Source organism: Aythya marila (genome assembly GCF_965140915.1).
Source record: "Aythya marila genome assembly, chromosome: 7".
In the NCBI taxonomy this organism is placed as follows: domain Eukaryota; kingdom Metazoa; phylum Chordata; class Aves; order Anseriformes; family Anatidae; genus Aythya; species Aythya marila.
In genome coordinates this window covers 36,110,513-36,126,740 of record NC_139048.1, presented here as the reverse complement: position 1 = coordinate 36,126,740, position 16,228 = coordinate 36,110,513, and the positions used below count along the sequence as shown (strand labels likewise).

The window sequence follows — 16,228 nt, the reverse complement described above, 5'->3', positions numbered from 1 at the left end:
AAAATATTCCACACTGACAATGTCATTTTATGAAAACATCTTTGCATACCACCTTTCCCATGAAGTCTGAGTACTAAAAAACCCAGAAGATATTGAAGCTAGGGTAGGAAGCTAAGATAAATTCAATTAGTTACAGAGTTCTGCTCTGCATTTCAGCAGCAAGTAAAATCAGCTCTGAGACGCTTTCTTTCATACCCTTCCTGTGAAGGAAGATTCTTTCTTCCTGTGAAGAAAGATTTACTCGTTAACTGCCTCTAAAGCTAAGGAACTGCTCCAGAAGGAGAGCCCAGGATGAGGCTGCATTACCACAGCTGCTTACACTGGCAGGCAGGGGTGCACTAACAGCAAGGAGCCCAGCCTGCACCGCTCTGCTCCCCATGCCTCTGTGCTGCCCATTAACACCACAACATCTCTGTCCCTGCAGCCAAGAGCTCGCCCACAAACAGCATATATCTACTGTACGTGCAAAAAGAGATGGCTATTTATATATTTTGTGTATGATTGAATTACACTATCACTTCAGCACACAACAGCAGCATGCTTTATAAAGCACCGACACACTATGATAATTAGGAAGCCCAATTAGCTGGCAATTCTCAAAACACGGGCAGATTTTGTTTGATGCAGCAATAGTTGAAAAGAGAAAAATTTAGAAGAAAAAAAGTCTTCACAGTATTTGAAGTTGCAGACAGAACATAGATCTGTAATTTAAAGTATAATTAACATATGTTTGAAATCTGTAGTTCTTAACAAGGGCTCTGACTTGGGAACGTGTTTCTTGACTCAGTTCTCCAGCATTTTTCCTCTCATTGAAATAACTGCCGTATAGTTTCTCTGGAGAAGAATTTTGTCTCGAATTATGAAGAGCTAAGAGCAAATGCAACTTTGGCTTATCAAGTTATATGCCATCATAAAACATTTCAGAATAGAAATACAATTAGCTACACTACTTTAGGTAAGGCTTAAATGAGAGACGGTTACTAACTACCTCAAGTTAGGAAAAAGCCCTGTTGCAAAATGGTTCCCTGTGTGGTTTATCACTGTCAGTTAAAGCCCAAGGTGATCACATTCAGTTCCCAGTCAAGATAACGTCACTAACTGGATCCAGAAATGCAGCCTTGTTATTCCAGAGTAGCAAAGAAAGGTGCCAGCATTGAGACGCTGCAATTTAATATGAGAGACAGACTGTGAAAGTCGGAAGTAAAGCAAACCCAATCTCAGAGTTGGGACAAACTCTGGATTTTGTAGCTCAGCACTGTACCTACTGCAAATTGGACAGCCTTCTCCTTTTACGTACACTGCCCAAAGCTCTTAATTTAAATAAACTGTATTTTCATAAGAAATCAATAAGGAAACAGTTCGTGTAATTCCAGTTCTTCAGCTCCACCCACACAGCTGATATGACTCATGATCCTCAAAGTTGTTTCAGCCTTCAAGGATATTAGTACTTGCCTCATTCAATTTACTGGAGCAGTAGTTATACTGAGATACAGACACCTGCTTTACAGCTGCGTGAAAAATAAGCTACTTGACAGCAAGTAAGGTAAACTTTGCTTTGGCATAAATTCTGGAAAACTGCTGCTTCCTCAGTCTGCCATGCTCTCTGAAGAAAGGGTGAAATGTCAGCAAATTTTAATGACTGCTTTTAAGGGGAAATTAGGGAAATTTGAATAATTATACTTGCAGATTGAAATACAGTAACTTAAAGCTTCTGTAGAGATCTACTGTCAAACCCCCAAAGCTGAAAGGGAACCCACTGAACTACAATTTATAATGACTGCCAACAGCACTTCCCAAGGATTTTGCACATGTCAGTTGTCATTGGATTTAATTTTACTAGTGACTGGATGAAAACTATTGACTTTCATTTGGAAAATACTCTAAAATTTCTTCCTCCTCCCCTCCCAAAGTGAAAGTTAAAAATGAAATCTCAATGTTTGGCACAATACCTACTTACAAAGAGTTTCAGTTACATAATTTATGGCTTCATTCTCATCAAACCCACTTGAAATATTCCCTGCTGCATACTCCATATCAACGTATAGGACTCAAGAGTGCATGCACACACATGGACAGATACAGCAGAGCTGAGCTGGTTCTGGAAAGCAGATCACATTAGCTACAAACATTCATGATGATCCTTCCACATCTATGAATAGAAGATGTACCTGCACCCATTTAGTCTGGATCTTTCCCTAAGTACCTACATACAATGCCCAAAATCGCTGGACTAGCCTTCTCTTGACGAGCCTGACTTTGTGAACCTTTGCTCATCAATTTTGCCATCCTTGATCTTCAGTTTAATTGCCATTTCATTTGCATATTTTATGAAGAGCATGTTAGAAGAGAAAAGGAGGGAAGTAAAACATCAGCCTTATGATCCTCTCCTTCAAAACATACTTTCATCCATTTCAAACCTTTTTTTTGTGGACTTGCTAGTTTTATATCATTTTTGACAAAGCTATCTTGATAGGTGAGACTACATTGGTTTTACATAGCTAAAATTTTATACTCTAAGCCCTCTGGCTACTTTGCACATCTTTTTCAAAAAGGTCATTGGAATTATATATACTGGGAGACATATAATGGAGCTGGGCAGGACAAAACATCAGTCTCCCATATCAATAACAGACCCATGATAGTATTTGTGCCTACTAGATTCAACAGTATTTAGCATCATGTACAGTCAGACGAGTGACACTACCCTGGTTATAGTGTGGTGCTCTGGGGTGTTCCTGAAGCTATCTGAATTCACCCAGTACAGTTGGTAAATCTAATTATATTTAACAATTAGCTTTTACATGAAAATAAGTAACAACAAAAAAAGCCCAACAGAATGCATCTGCCAAAATCAATTATTCACAAAAGACAAATACCCCACAGTGTTTCTAGAATCCCATATATGCTAATGTCTGTCCCCAAGAAAGACACTTTATTTGCCCTTAATAACAAATGTAATTTAAAGGGATTAAAATTGCCAGGCTAAGCATACTGATAGGTATCTGTCAAACATGTTTTTGTACATCAGGTTCCTAAGCTGACAGATTTGTATATGCATCAAGTTAAGCCACTCTGAAACAAAACAGAAAATCAGTCAATAGCTATTTTGTGATAGCCTACTGAATTGCTTTAAAAGGGCATCATAGTAAACCGGCTAAATGAGAGACACCTCTGGTTACAGAAAATTAAAATAGCATCAGAGTAAAGTAAATGAAAGTCTGTAGCTTGCTAACCAAAAGTGAGAGTCATCCTCGCTTTTCCATTATAAAAGAAATTTGATCAAAGTTAAGTAATCAGGAAAAGTTTTCATTCTAGAATATGATACAAAAATGCAGTAACTGAAAAAGGGAACCACTACCCTGTTTTATCTGAGAATGCCTGAATTGCCAAAGAAACTAGTTCTACCATATAGATGAATTAAACAACAACTACCGTATTTAATGTCAGTGATGTGAAGGCAGGTGTGTGGTATTTAATCTCACTAAGTTCAGAGCTAGACATGACTTTTGCAAGCTGAAGTAGATTTACTGTCCTTTCCCAGTCACTTACTCTTGATAACACTTTCCTCTACTGATGTATATACTGAGAAACAGGGCAGCACTTAATTGTGCTTAGACTAAACAGAAAGGTGATTTTTTGCTAACAGAATACCAGCACTTTGATGCTGAATCAGTAAGCTTTACAGTAGATAGAGCAGGTTTCTTAATTACAGTACCTATTCCCATCACAACACACTGAGGCTATGGCTCTCTCCTACATATTTACTTCATGAATCTTTGTGCAGTACACATTTTTTGGGTGGCAGACTGACAGATTTGTGACCTTTTGATGGTGATAGATAATTTTTTTAAACCAACAATGTTGCCCAGTACAGGTAGTGCCCCTGTTTGCCAGAAGTGAAGTCATTTCATTCAGGTGCTTCATTCTCTGTTTAGACAAGAATCTGCCAAGCTATCTGAAATGACCTGTTATGGGTAGTCCATCCCATTTTACCAGAAACAAATCGCTATGCATTTTCACTCCAGCAGAGTTGCAGTAACAAACAGTTGGGTTTATAGCTTTGTAAGTGGTACCCTTTACTGGCTTGAGGGTCTGCAAAGTGATTATTCAACTACATTCTCTTAATTTTGTTTGAACAAAAACAAAAAATTGAGGAAGTTCGTAACAGCAATTGGCCCACTTGCTGATGCTTATTAAAAAATAACTGCACTGATTCTGAGACAGGCATATTCAAAGTTGATTCTATGAAAAAAATTAGTTGTTGCCAATCTTCACCAGATCTTGGCTGTAGAATAATGAACACCAGTGAATACTGGGTTCAATAAGATGGGTGAATCCATCTGTCCCAAAGAAACACAAACCAGGTTTGAATTTGCTGCAGAAGTTTCATTTAGCAAGAAAAAAAATCATGTCAAATGTATTCAGTAAAATATTTTTAAAGAGTTTTGTTGTTTTTGTTGTTTTTTTTTTTTTTTAAACCAAAACTTATGACACAAACTCAAGATAGAAAATCTGGCTTTAAATTCCCCTCCTTCCCCAGACTTGAACTGAAATTCCTGAGAAGAAAGTCCTAATTCCAGTAGAGTTGAAGCTGAGCATTTCCAGTCTTCTTAGTATTATGTTCTGCTGTTTATAAAATACATTCATACATGTATGTATTTAATAAACAATGGAACATATATATTTGTTACCTTTATTATGTAAACAGTGGAACACACATACATATATCTATACATACTTATATATATACAAATACACACACATACTCATTGCAAATACTGAAATTCATCTGTTTTGTAAGGTAGATGAACATCAAATCATCACTTACAAATGATTGTGTAAGACACTAAGGAGTTATACTCAGTACAATCAGAAAACAAACAATTGCCAGTTGTTCCATTATGATCCAAAAACATAGAAAAAATGTCCAGAATTGTTATTATCTACTGAACCAAATCCTGTATTTCAGATTCAGATATGAGTTAGGTCTATATGCAAGTCCTCCACCAGGCCTACACAATCAGTATGATTTAGAAGGTACCCTCTCACAGAACAGATGATTACTTCAAGCAGTGTTTGGCAATTCCTACAATGTTAAAGGCTCAACACCAGGAGGTACTACCTGCTGGCAAATAGAGATAGTAGCCTTTGAAATCTTCTCCCATGACTTTTGTCTCCCAGATGATATATTACAGTCTCTTATTGCTCTATGAGTATTTGATTAGCTTTTGGGAAATGCCAGCTTGTCTCTGCTTCAATAGCTTTGTCTAAAACCTTGAATTATCTTCCCTACTTCACTCAGAAAGCTATTTCCTAACTAATGCGGTTTATTAATGTTCTGCATTTCTGGCAAAGCAAGCAGAATTTTAAGTGGGATTAAGTAGCAGTGTCTGGCGTTCCAAAATATCTGGGAAATACTTGAAGTTGCTCTGAGCTATAACAACTTTACCTCTTCTTTTTCACTGCAGAGCACAATTAACTTGGCATCCACTGCAGTGTTTCAGTGGAATCTCAGAACAAAACCCACAAAATCTGAAAGATGTACCATCATTTTCCAGTGATTGTTGGCTCAGTCCAAGTATAGCTATTGCAAAATGCATAAAAGGGTGTGAAGGCATTACTATATTTTTAAGCCTTATGGGTAAAAAATATTCCCTTAAGAAATTTTTTGGCTAAGCTATGGTCCTGTGGTCAGACAGCCCCCAAGTCATATGCTGGAGAAATGATGCAAGAAAATCTAGTCTTGGGGCATAACAAAATACTGCTTGCTTACATAAACTTAAGTCTAGTAAAAGCCAAATCCTTCTGACAAATGCAGCAAAGGATTTCAGCTTTGTTTATGCATCAGTTTTCCTCTCTCCACCAAATTTAACCATCTGCATATGGTATAGTCATTGGCCACCACACTCTGCTCCAAAAGTAAGCTATCAAGATGCTGATTTCACTGCCAACATCCTCCCCTTCCCAGGGGTAAGTGTACACAGTTATTTATATATTTATTCTGAACACATCTCAGCCTCTTGATGCAATACCACACCAGTGAAAAGCCCTGAAACACTTTGTGAAACCAGGCAGTTCATCCTTGCACTTTAGGAAATCCCAACATGTGACCCGTGATACAGGCTCATACAGAGATATACCCATGTACAAGCAGAAATACCAAATAATTAAAGAAATAAAGTCAAAGCACCCAAGAATCTAGAATACACGTCTGGCGTCAGCAAGTGACTTTAGCCTGCTAGGCTATCTGTGTGTAGTTCATATACATTACCATTAAGATTTGAGAATTTTCATTTTGGGGGGAGGTTACTGCTCCAATAAACCAACTGTCATTACATTATAGATGTATATTATATGGATTGGTAATGAGATATCAAAAGTTTCCACAGAGCCATTAAATAACAGGTGCTTTCTTCCTACCTTAATAATGCAGATCTGTCTCTCTCCTCATCTTCTGTATTGTTCGTCTGCACCAAGGAAAGAAACAAAATGTACAAGATTGGGTTTCAGTTCAAGACAAGTTTGATCCAATGTTCCGTTGCACCGTTCGTGTGTGTGTGTGTGTGTGTTTTCCTGTTTTCATTTTTCAGTGGTAATAAATCCAAACCAGTAAGGACACCTTACCTTAGATTCAAAAGAATACTTTGTCCAAGCCCAAATTTTCTGACATTGCTGTAGCCTGTGTGCAGTCATCTCTGCTCCCAGAAGTCTTGGCTCTGCTGCTTTTCACACTAATCTAATGCATTACGTATATTGAATCCCTTTTGTTCAAGGAATCTGTAATTTTACATGATTTAAAAGCTATGATAACCCTATAATTGATAAACACTGTGGCAAACAGAAGATATAAATTTGAAACAGTAAGAATTATTAGTTCAATAATGGGAAGCATCTATGGGAATACGGGAAACATCAATGTTGCCAAACTACAAAAATTCTCCCCAAACTACCTGGTGCTTTTTACATTTAAGACAGAACTAGGGTTCTGCTGAAAAAAAAAAAAAAAAAAATCTCAGCAGTATCATTTTCATTTATTTTAAGAGAAGAGAAAATAGAGTTTTCAATCAGATCTCGTGTTATCTGGACTCAACAGTTCATGATGTAGTAGGAAACTGGAAAAAATATTTTTTACTCTGCTACACTTTTCACTTTTTATTCATCCCTTGTGTTTTTTATCTTCCACAGTGCAGGAATCAGGACACTACAAATATTCAGCATTTTGCTGTGTACACATATGAGTGTTATCATAACTACCTCTGTCATGTAGTTATTCTGTAATGAAATATCCATTACGTACTTAATCAGAGTTACCCAGGAAGAGCTTGTCACGCATAAAAAGTGCCAAGTAACCTTCTATTATGCCAAGCCTTTAAGCAACTTTACAATAATTATCATAAACATGGAAAACCTGTGATTTAAGCTCCAAGTAAGGAAAATGCTTATGCATATATTTAACTTTAAGAACTTAAATATGCTAAGCACCTGCTAAGTAGGTTGGCAAGCACTGGACTGTTTTGTTAAATAAAGCAAGATCTAATTCTTTAACACACAAATACACACATGCACACAGAGCAGTCAGTGCCTGCCAAGAGGAATTTCATGCATAGCACTAAACTACGCAATTTCCATTTATTTATCTTACTAATAGTAATAATGCTCAGGTGAAAAGGAAGGTGATGAGCTCAACAACACTTAGGTAAAATGGTTTATTATGTGAGAATACCAGCTTGGAGACCCAAGCCTTCTCACTTTCATTCTTGGCTTGAAAAATATAATTTTACAAAAATAAAGCTTTTAAAGAAACAGATGAATACAAATATGTCTTGAAATGAAAGACAATTAAGTATTTACTGCCACAATCAGTTGTCTCTAACTTTAATCTCAAAATGGATTAATGAAATTCTGGATAGGATATTAAAAATTAGTAGGGGCTGAGATTTTAGTTTTAGCCATACTTTCTCTCTCTTTCCAAGGCCAGAATAGGTAAATTTAGTTTTTCTGAAATTAGAACAGAACAGGAATTTGCTACAGCCTGAGTTTATCTCAGTTGATAATTTGATAGCATGTTACCATTTTTAGTTAGTTGAAATGTTTGTAAAAACACATACTAACATTTTAAAATGTTTATTCATTTAAAAGAAACAGTTGTTTTCAACTCTAAACACCTTACTCAGTAAAAACAGGTATCATCCACTGTGGTAGCAAATATTTGTGAATTCAGCATTCCTCTACACTGATGAGCAGGAAGATAACACACTAAACTCCTAGAAAGATTTTATAAAGAACATAGCTAAATGTGGCTATCATATTCCCCCTTCCTCCTCCCCCCCCCCCCTTTTTTTTGGTTGTTCTGTTTGATCCATATTAAAACCTTTGTTTAGATATATGTTGCCTTCTTACTCTGTTCTTGTTCCTGCTCTGCACAAACTTTCAGACCTGCAATATGAAACACTGCAATGCCACTTTGTTGTAGTGCTCAGAAAGCCACACAGGGAGGAAATGTTTGTCCTGTTCAGTTATTGTTCAAGCTGGCCTGGAAATCAGCTTACTACCTACCTCAAATTCTAACTGACACATCTCCTCACGGGGCACAATTATTTTGGCACACTGCAAGCAAGCTAGACAAATATTTTGAAGACGAAGGAGTTCAAACATTTCCCTTTTAGTCTCTTTTCAAAAGTTCTGGCTAATACCTCAACTATAAGCTTCAGGACTGATTTGTCCTATTGTACTTATTAGCACAATGTAACTGACTTTTTGGGGGCAAGGAGCAGAAAGAGGATGCATTTCATTACTAATCTGATTTCTGTGAAGCAGAAACATGGGCAGTCGCAATAGTGTGGGGGCTGGTTTATTTTTGAACTGCATATTGGGAAACTCTGATTTGGGAAGCCTCTAGCTAGGCAAAACATTAAGCCTGTTAGCAATAATCTGCTATGGGCTTGTATAGGAGAGAGACATGGGAATGCTCTGGAAATAAATTCCATTGAAAAAACAAAACAAAACAAAACAAAAAACAACACACAGTACTTGGGAGTGGAAATCACATACAGAAAAGAAGCTGGGATTGGAGTATGCTCCATATTTTGCAAGACCTAGCAAAGGCCTTGCAATGTCCACCAATTTTTCCACCATCGAGAAACTCTTGAGCTACTTCTGGGGGGAAAAAAGAAGAAAAAAAAAATCCAAGAAAAGTTCTCTCTTATCCTTCATAATGCCACAGTTAATTACATAAATATCATGAGAGCCCATCAGTGCTCTCCATGCAGGTAAGCAATGCTATCAAAATTCTTTCTTATAAGAAATGCAGTTTTAACTTTCTGGGCATTTTAAACACCACTTTGATCATTTGACTTCAACTGCATGGCTGCATTTACATCTCCCTCCCCTATCCTAGTTCCTTAAGTTATGTCCCGGGTAAGTCAGATCACATCCCACATAGCTTGGGGAACCTGGTACCTGTTTGTGAGTGGAATGCCAGACCAGCACTTTACACAGAAAGTCATTTTAGGAGACTAACAATCAACAGGGATGTTGACACTTCCCAGAAGAGCTGACCTGTTTGGTGGTGGACAGTGGGAACCAAAGAGAGCAATAGGAAAGGCAGTTCCCAAGAAGCACATGCATTTGCAGTCACTCTTTTAACTTTCTACAGCATTAGTGAGTGAGACACTATTTTGTTCTCTCTCTCTCTCTCACACACACACGTGTGTGCTCTTGGAACACACAGTACTGTTCGGCAGATAAAAGAAAATGGGAAATACATTTGCAGCTACTTGTTTCTATTTAAGTTAAATAACAGAGAGGGCAGAAGAGAGTTGGTCCCAGATGAAGGTATGTAGGGAAAAGCGTACTGCTATATTAAAGATGTGCTTTTAATTAACTTTGATCTGAATGATTATAATTAGGGATTTTACCACAGGTGTGCTTAGAATAAGGACCTTCTATTTCCTTGTGCAGTGCACACTCCCAGGAAATGGGCATTGGGACAATTTCTTTGTCTAACTACTTTCTCAATTATCTTTAAATGTATTGGTTTTTAATTGTTTTGTTATCAAGATTTTCTGAGTGCATTTTTGCCCTTTTTTAGATTCCTACGGGCTTTTTCCAGAACCTCAGAAATGTCTTTCAGGTGGCCAGGTGCAATACTGAGCACTTAACAAAATACAGGTTCTATTTCATTATGCTTGCATCCAGGAAAACTAGTTCATACAGAGAGTTATAAATTTATCTTTGGACTTGGGAATAAATGGCTCATTTTTGTCACTGGTGCTCCCCATATGGTCCTAATTTCCTTCCGTTTTGGTCTGCGTTTATGAAGATTGATATCTCTTTTATTGCTGTATTTTTATGCAGGTCTTAGCAGATAATTTTGTTGCACATCAACTGTTGCAATGCATGCTGAATATAAAAGACTGAGTAGCTATCCTGATTTATTTGAAGGCTAATTGTGCTGCTCAGTGCATTAACTAGTGATTCCTTGGTTTCCTGATGACATTTCTACTGATAATGTAACAACATATTGTGAACTGGCAATTAGAAAACATAGGCCAAGACAAACAGGCTCCTGCTTCATCTGGGATGCAAAGATACATCGGGTCACATTTTTCCTGTAAGTTTTAAATTCATAGTTCAGCTTTTTATTAAAAAAGAATATCAGGGAGGGCTGAAGGTAGGATTTCATGAAGGAAGAAGAATAATGCATGAAGCAGATAGATTTAACACAAAAAGTCCTGCCCTCTCTCACATTAGTTCTTGCCATATTTGCAGCAGTATATAGAATGCAAGATTGTGTTCTGTAATTTTTCTTAGCTGTTATCTTATGGTCCATGGAATAACAAAAACCAAAAGCCAACAACCCAAGAATAAACAGGATCTTTCATCTTTTTCTTATATTTCTGATGATATCTTTACACTGAAATAATATTCTGCCAGATCCAGTCTTAGAGAAACCAAAAGGCCTCTGCACGTAGTATCTCCTGAGTCAAGCAACAGCATCAAATGGCACATACCTTGGTTTCAGCTTAACAGACAGAAGCTAACGTGCTAATACCATATTCACAGAGCTGTCAGTGTTTGGTCCAGCTAAGAAGCCATTAGGGAAGAGAGCTTCCCTCTTTTCCTCCATCAGTGCACACCAGGGCAGTACTAGACAGATGGGTGCACGGGGGTATAGGGTCACCTGCATGTGACCTTTTAGCCACGAGTTCTCATTTATTCCTCATGCAATGTAAGAGTGCAAGAAAAATTGTAAAGGACGTTGTAGAAGTTACGACAGCATAAACCTAATGGCATCTAATGCCTCCACTACAGCCTTTGCCAACAATCCCCAAATGAGGCAGTCTTTGTATGACCATTTATGACAGTTCAGCTGCTCCTTTTGAAACTTTAACAGAAATTTAATAGCAACTGATGCTAGAAAGCCAGTTTTGCTGAGTAAGTCACCTCAGCCACCTTATGCCTCTTAGTTTTTCTTCTTACTTTAAAGAAACTGACAAAGAATTGAGGAAAAAATATTCCCATTCTGCCAGCATTTGGAAATAAATAAGGAAAAGGGGGACTAAGTTCCTATTTGGGACCCCTCTTTTCTTTCATTAGACTAACACTCCCCTACCTCCAAATTGAGTATCTGTCTGTAATTAGACAAAAATTAAGCCTTCTTTGAAATCAACTTTGGGATTTCTGTGTGTAAGTTTTCAAAGACAAACAGAAATACTCCGTGTCTATTTATTTAAACTTCTGTCCAGAATAAGACCTTGTTACTGTTGGCTCTTACCAAGAAAGCCTAGAGCATAAGGCAGCTTTTGCCAAGAAACATTGAGATTCTTCCTTGTAGAGTAATTCCCAAGCTTCTGACTGTCCTGTTCCCACAGTGCTTCGTTAGCTGAAGAACTGAATAAAATGGATCAGGTTTACGTAAGAACAGATATTAATAGAGTTCATGCTCATTTCCGTGGCATGCCATACAAGGACATACAAAATGACCAGTTTACTTGACACAAGTGAAACTCTTCTGCTAAGTGGCCACTGGGGTAAGTAGGGTTAAGAAAGAAAATAGAAATTTCACTGGGGATTGATTCTGGGGACACAAGAGGGAGGATAAAGAGATGGAAATCATATTAAAAGTAATTTCTAAGTCTCTATTTCAATAATTTTTAAAGTTCAGCCCTATAGAGCCTACACTCTACACACACATGTTAGCTGTGTTACCTTCCATCTTGCCCTGTGGGTACTTGAGGATGGTTGTATTTAGGTCACCAAACCAAAAAAAAAAAGATACAGAACCCAAGAGCATACCTGCTAAATGGACTGTCCCTACCTGTCCTCTCCATTCTCTGTGCATCTCCTTATTTCAACGGAGATAGTTTCCTGAGACATGCATGCACCATTTCACCAGCTCCCCTGCTTATCCAAAATCCTTTTTATTATGGTCAAGTTTCGTGCCACCCTTTCTACAGAAATCGTAAGAAATGATGGCTTGTGAAAAAGGCTTTTGCAATACATTCTACAGTACAGTAGAACAACCTGGCACATCCCAGACTTGTAACGAGGCTTTGCTCTCTACTAATACTGCTAACAACTGTATTTAACCAATGTAAAGCCCTCCAAGCACACACACATCCGGCTGTTCAGCTCATAGGCAAGGCCTTTATTCTGAATACCCATAAAAACACTGCAAGCAGTGCTTTATGTAAATAAGGTGCTGTCACTGACTGGAAAATAGCTCGAGCAGACAGACAACTTGGAGACGTGGCAACTATCTGGCTTCTCAAGAATGTCAGGAGCCAACAAATAATGCTTATTTTATACTCAAATCCCAATGAATTCCATCCCAAAGTAGGTGTTTTTAGAAGGTTTGAGGAAGGTCTCTATCACACACAGCTTTTCAGAATATACATCGACATACTGTAGGGCAATCCAGGAAACATAACTTGAGCCAGAGCTGGCAGGGAAATGCAGCACTCTGTAACATGCAAACTCTCAGAGCAGCTAAAAAGGAAAGATGACATTTTGTGGAAGAGATTTAAGATCCATGACAGGAAGTGAACTGTGTCGCACACAGCAAGAGGTGCAAAATAGGTAGCTAATGAAAAAGGACAAGAAGGAAAAAAAAAAAGTGAAAATGGAGCACTGCAAAACTGTCTACGCACTTTCAGGTTAATTCTGACAATATTATCACAATTTCTTCCTTTCCTAATTGATTTTCTTTGTTGTAAGAGTAAAAAAGAACAAAATTTTCCACACAAATTCACAGAGAAATACTAGCAGCAAGGATGAGACCAGAAAGGCTACCTTGGTTTACTCTCCTTAATTACATGACTTTTTTAATAAAGGCCCATCAATAAACACAGCACATATTCAAAATAAATAAAAAAAAAATGAGAAGGAAAAAAGTGAGGCACATAAAAAATGCTACCACAAAGGGTCACATTTTAAAGGGTATTTGAAAAGCTTAAATGTTATAAGAGGTATATTTAAGCTGTCTTCAGATGTTCATTATCTAAAAGCATGACTTAACGTGCACAAACATTTTGCAGTGAAGGCTGGTAAAATTTCCCTTTGTCCTGCTCCCAGCCTCAGTCTGACTTTGTCCATTCACCAGTTTGTGGGCTGCCTCTAATGCTTCTAATGAGAACGGGATAGAAAGAAATTTCTGGGCCAGCATTAACACAGGTATGGAAACAGCCCATAAGAGCAACAGTGCACAGAGTGTGTCCTATTCGCTGTGTCTTATCCTCTAAGCACAAGCAAAGCAGAGCTGAGAAAGTAACACAGAAATGGAAATACCTGACTTTCTCTTTTCCTCCTGTCGTAATACATTTCTCCCCTCTTTCTGTGCATCAGAACAGTGGGGATTGCTTTTTTTATCATGAAGTTCTGAACTTAGATCCATTTCCTATGGAAATTGATGTTAACTAGCTACAGTCTAGGCCATTCCCACTGAATGTGGGACAGCATCAGTAAGAACAGTGTGTTTTCATGGCCACCATTGACATGCTGAGAACCGAGCAGGGAAACAGACCTCTGAGATTTAGTTGCACTAGCTGAACGAGAGATGTTCTCTAGTTTTGATGAGAATTTCCATCAAGGACATAATAAATAATTCCAAGTAAAGTCTTATTGAACCTTGCACACAGCCATACTCAGTTTCAACTTTGATAAACTGACATTTCTGACCTAAAAAGAGGCCTTGCTGAAAAGCCGCCTATCTTTGACGCACACCAATCACATAAAAACCACGCAGTCAAGAGCACTGACCCAGCACAAGCTTACCAGATAGCAGCTATGCACTTCCATGTCTGTTTCACAAAGGCAGAGGTGAAGAAGTCTCAGAAAGACTTCAGTGAAGCTAAGAGAGTTCATAAATAATCTGACTCCTCTAAGGAAAAAAATCCTTAAGACTAATGACTCTTTCAGATACTTGAATAGCGCTGAAGACTGGAAAACATCAAATATAGTGACAGTGAACAGAGAGAATCCATCCCTGTGGTATCACTACACGTTAGAGAGGAGCTTAAGCAGCTGGTAAAGGAAAAATTGAAAAAGGATATGAAAACATAGTATTAAAAAGACACATACATCATATTGAACCATTAATTCAACTCCTGCAATGTGTTTGTGTCTGCCAGTGCTGCAGTTAATAGAGAGTCTATGAGACTCAGAACGCAATTAAGTCTTGGCGGAAGCACAGTTGGAGGCTGTGGCAGTTTCTATAGCAACGTGCAAGGCTCAAGACTAGTAACAGGAGATTAACTTAAAGGCAAGATAAGTACATAAATACAGCTCTCATTTACCATGTTCTTTGCTTCCAAATGGGCAGCGTATTTCACATTTAAACAATACAGAAATGCAGTCAGATGTCCTACTTGTTATTAACTAGGGTAAAAATAACCTTTACAAACATCCTCTTAAAAATTTCTGACAGCTTCACAATCAGGGGATCCATCCAAACTTCCCTAATTAATTCAATCAAAATGGAAAGCACCGAACTTGAATGCTGCCAGAAGATTTAGAATGAGGCTCCAAGATATGGAACATGACAGCCCGAATAAGAGTTTGCTGATGTCAATGCACGGTACGCTTATGAACAAATCCTCTTGACGCATTTTTATGGATTACGCTTCAGATCGGGTTTTAAGTCTCCAGAAGGAAAAGATAAAGAGTTCCTGTAAGCACCACAGACCTTTCCTTTTTTTTTTTTTTTCCCCCCTTCTTTTTTAATATTCTGGTTTCAGTAAGAAAGGCAATACTAAAGACACTTTATCCAATATTTGTCCTGGCACTTAAGAGCCTTTAGTCAAAGGTTCAGCTAAGAATGCAGTCACCCTTTTGAACTACTATCCATGCTACATACAAAAAAAGCATGTGAAAGAGATTCCCTGACTACTTCCCTGCTGCAGCCAGTTGCTCTGTGTTTTTTTTTTCCATAACTTAAAAGCAAATTAAAAACACTTAAGATATTCAGAACATACATCCATAAAACACAAACATATTCTTTCCCTGCCTTCTGTACCTTTTTCAATTGTGTAATGTAGAGCTAGCTGAGGCACCTTTGCACAGCATTGGGCTGTCCTTCACAGAATCTGTTAACATCAGACTAATGAAAGAAAAATAGCACTGCTCCCCCAGTGAAATTATTACGTACATAGTTAATTCACAATGTTTTCCAAGGATTACCATGGAATATCTCTCTCAGATTACACAAATCTCATGGGCTGACCCAAAGAGTCAAAATCAGTCTTTGTACAGAATGTATTACACAAACAGAATTTATTGTACAAACACCTATCTGCCCAAAATTAACAGTCCACTTTCAATCAACTGGTGAAACGGGCAGAACAATATTTTCATTTGGGAAAACTCCAGATGTGCTACTGCTTCTGGACTCACAGCCTGAGTTAACACAGAACCCCACATCTGATCCCCTATGCTTTTATTCAGAACAACAGAGACAACCCAAATTAGCTTGGGCATAAAGCAAATGGAGTTAATGAATCAGGAAACAAAATACTCAGAAATAGATAAAGGCTGTACCAACGTTTTCCTTCTTCCTTTTCAGTCTATAAAAAAATACAATGAAAATATTTTCTCTGCATAGATTGGCATTACTTAACTACATCTCTACCCATTACTGTTTACCTGAGGGTTTGTCAAGTGTGCCACTAGACAAGTCTTCGTGGGACTCAGCCTGGATCCTTAGAACCTATTTCTTCGAAATGCTTTTTCA

The 16,228-nt window shown here is 37.8% G+C and overlaps 1 protein-coding gene across 5 annotated transcripts in view; it reads right to left on the bottom strand.

Moving 5' to 3' along the window:
• FAM13C (family with sequence similarity 13 member C) overlaps window positions 1-16,228 on the bottom strand; it is a 124,739-nt gene that overhangs the window by 83,571 nt on the left and 24,940 nt on the right. For 4 of the 5 annotated variants that reach the window (XM_082764539.1, XM_082764540.1, XM_082764541.1 and 1 more), the window contains exon 6: window positions 6,421-6,467. In XM_082764539.1, coding sequence (XP_082620665.1) covers window positions 6,421-6,467 — 47 coding nt within the window. Of the gene's footprint in view, window positions 1-6,420; window positions 6,468-11,062; window positions 11,179-16,228 lie in introns of those variants that run through there. The other variant, XM_082764543.1, reaches the window with a different exon arrangement.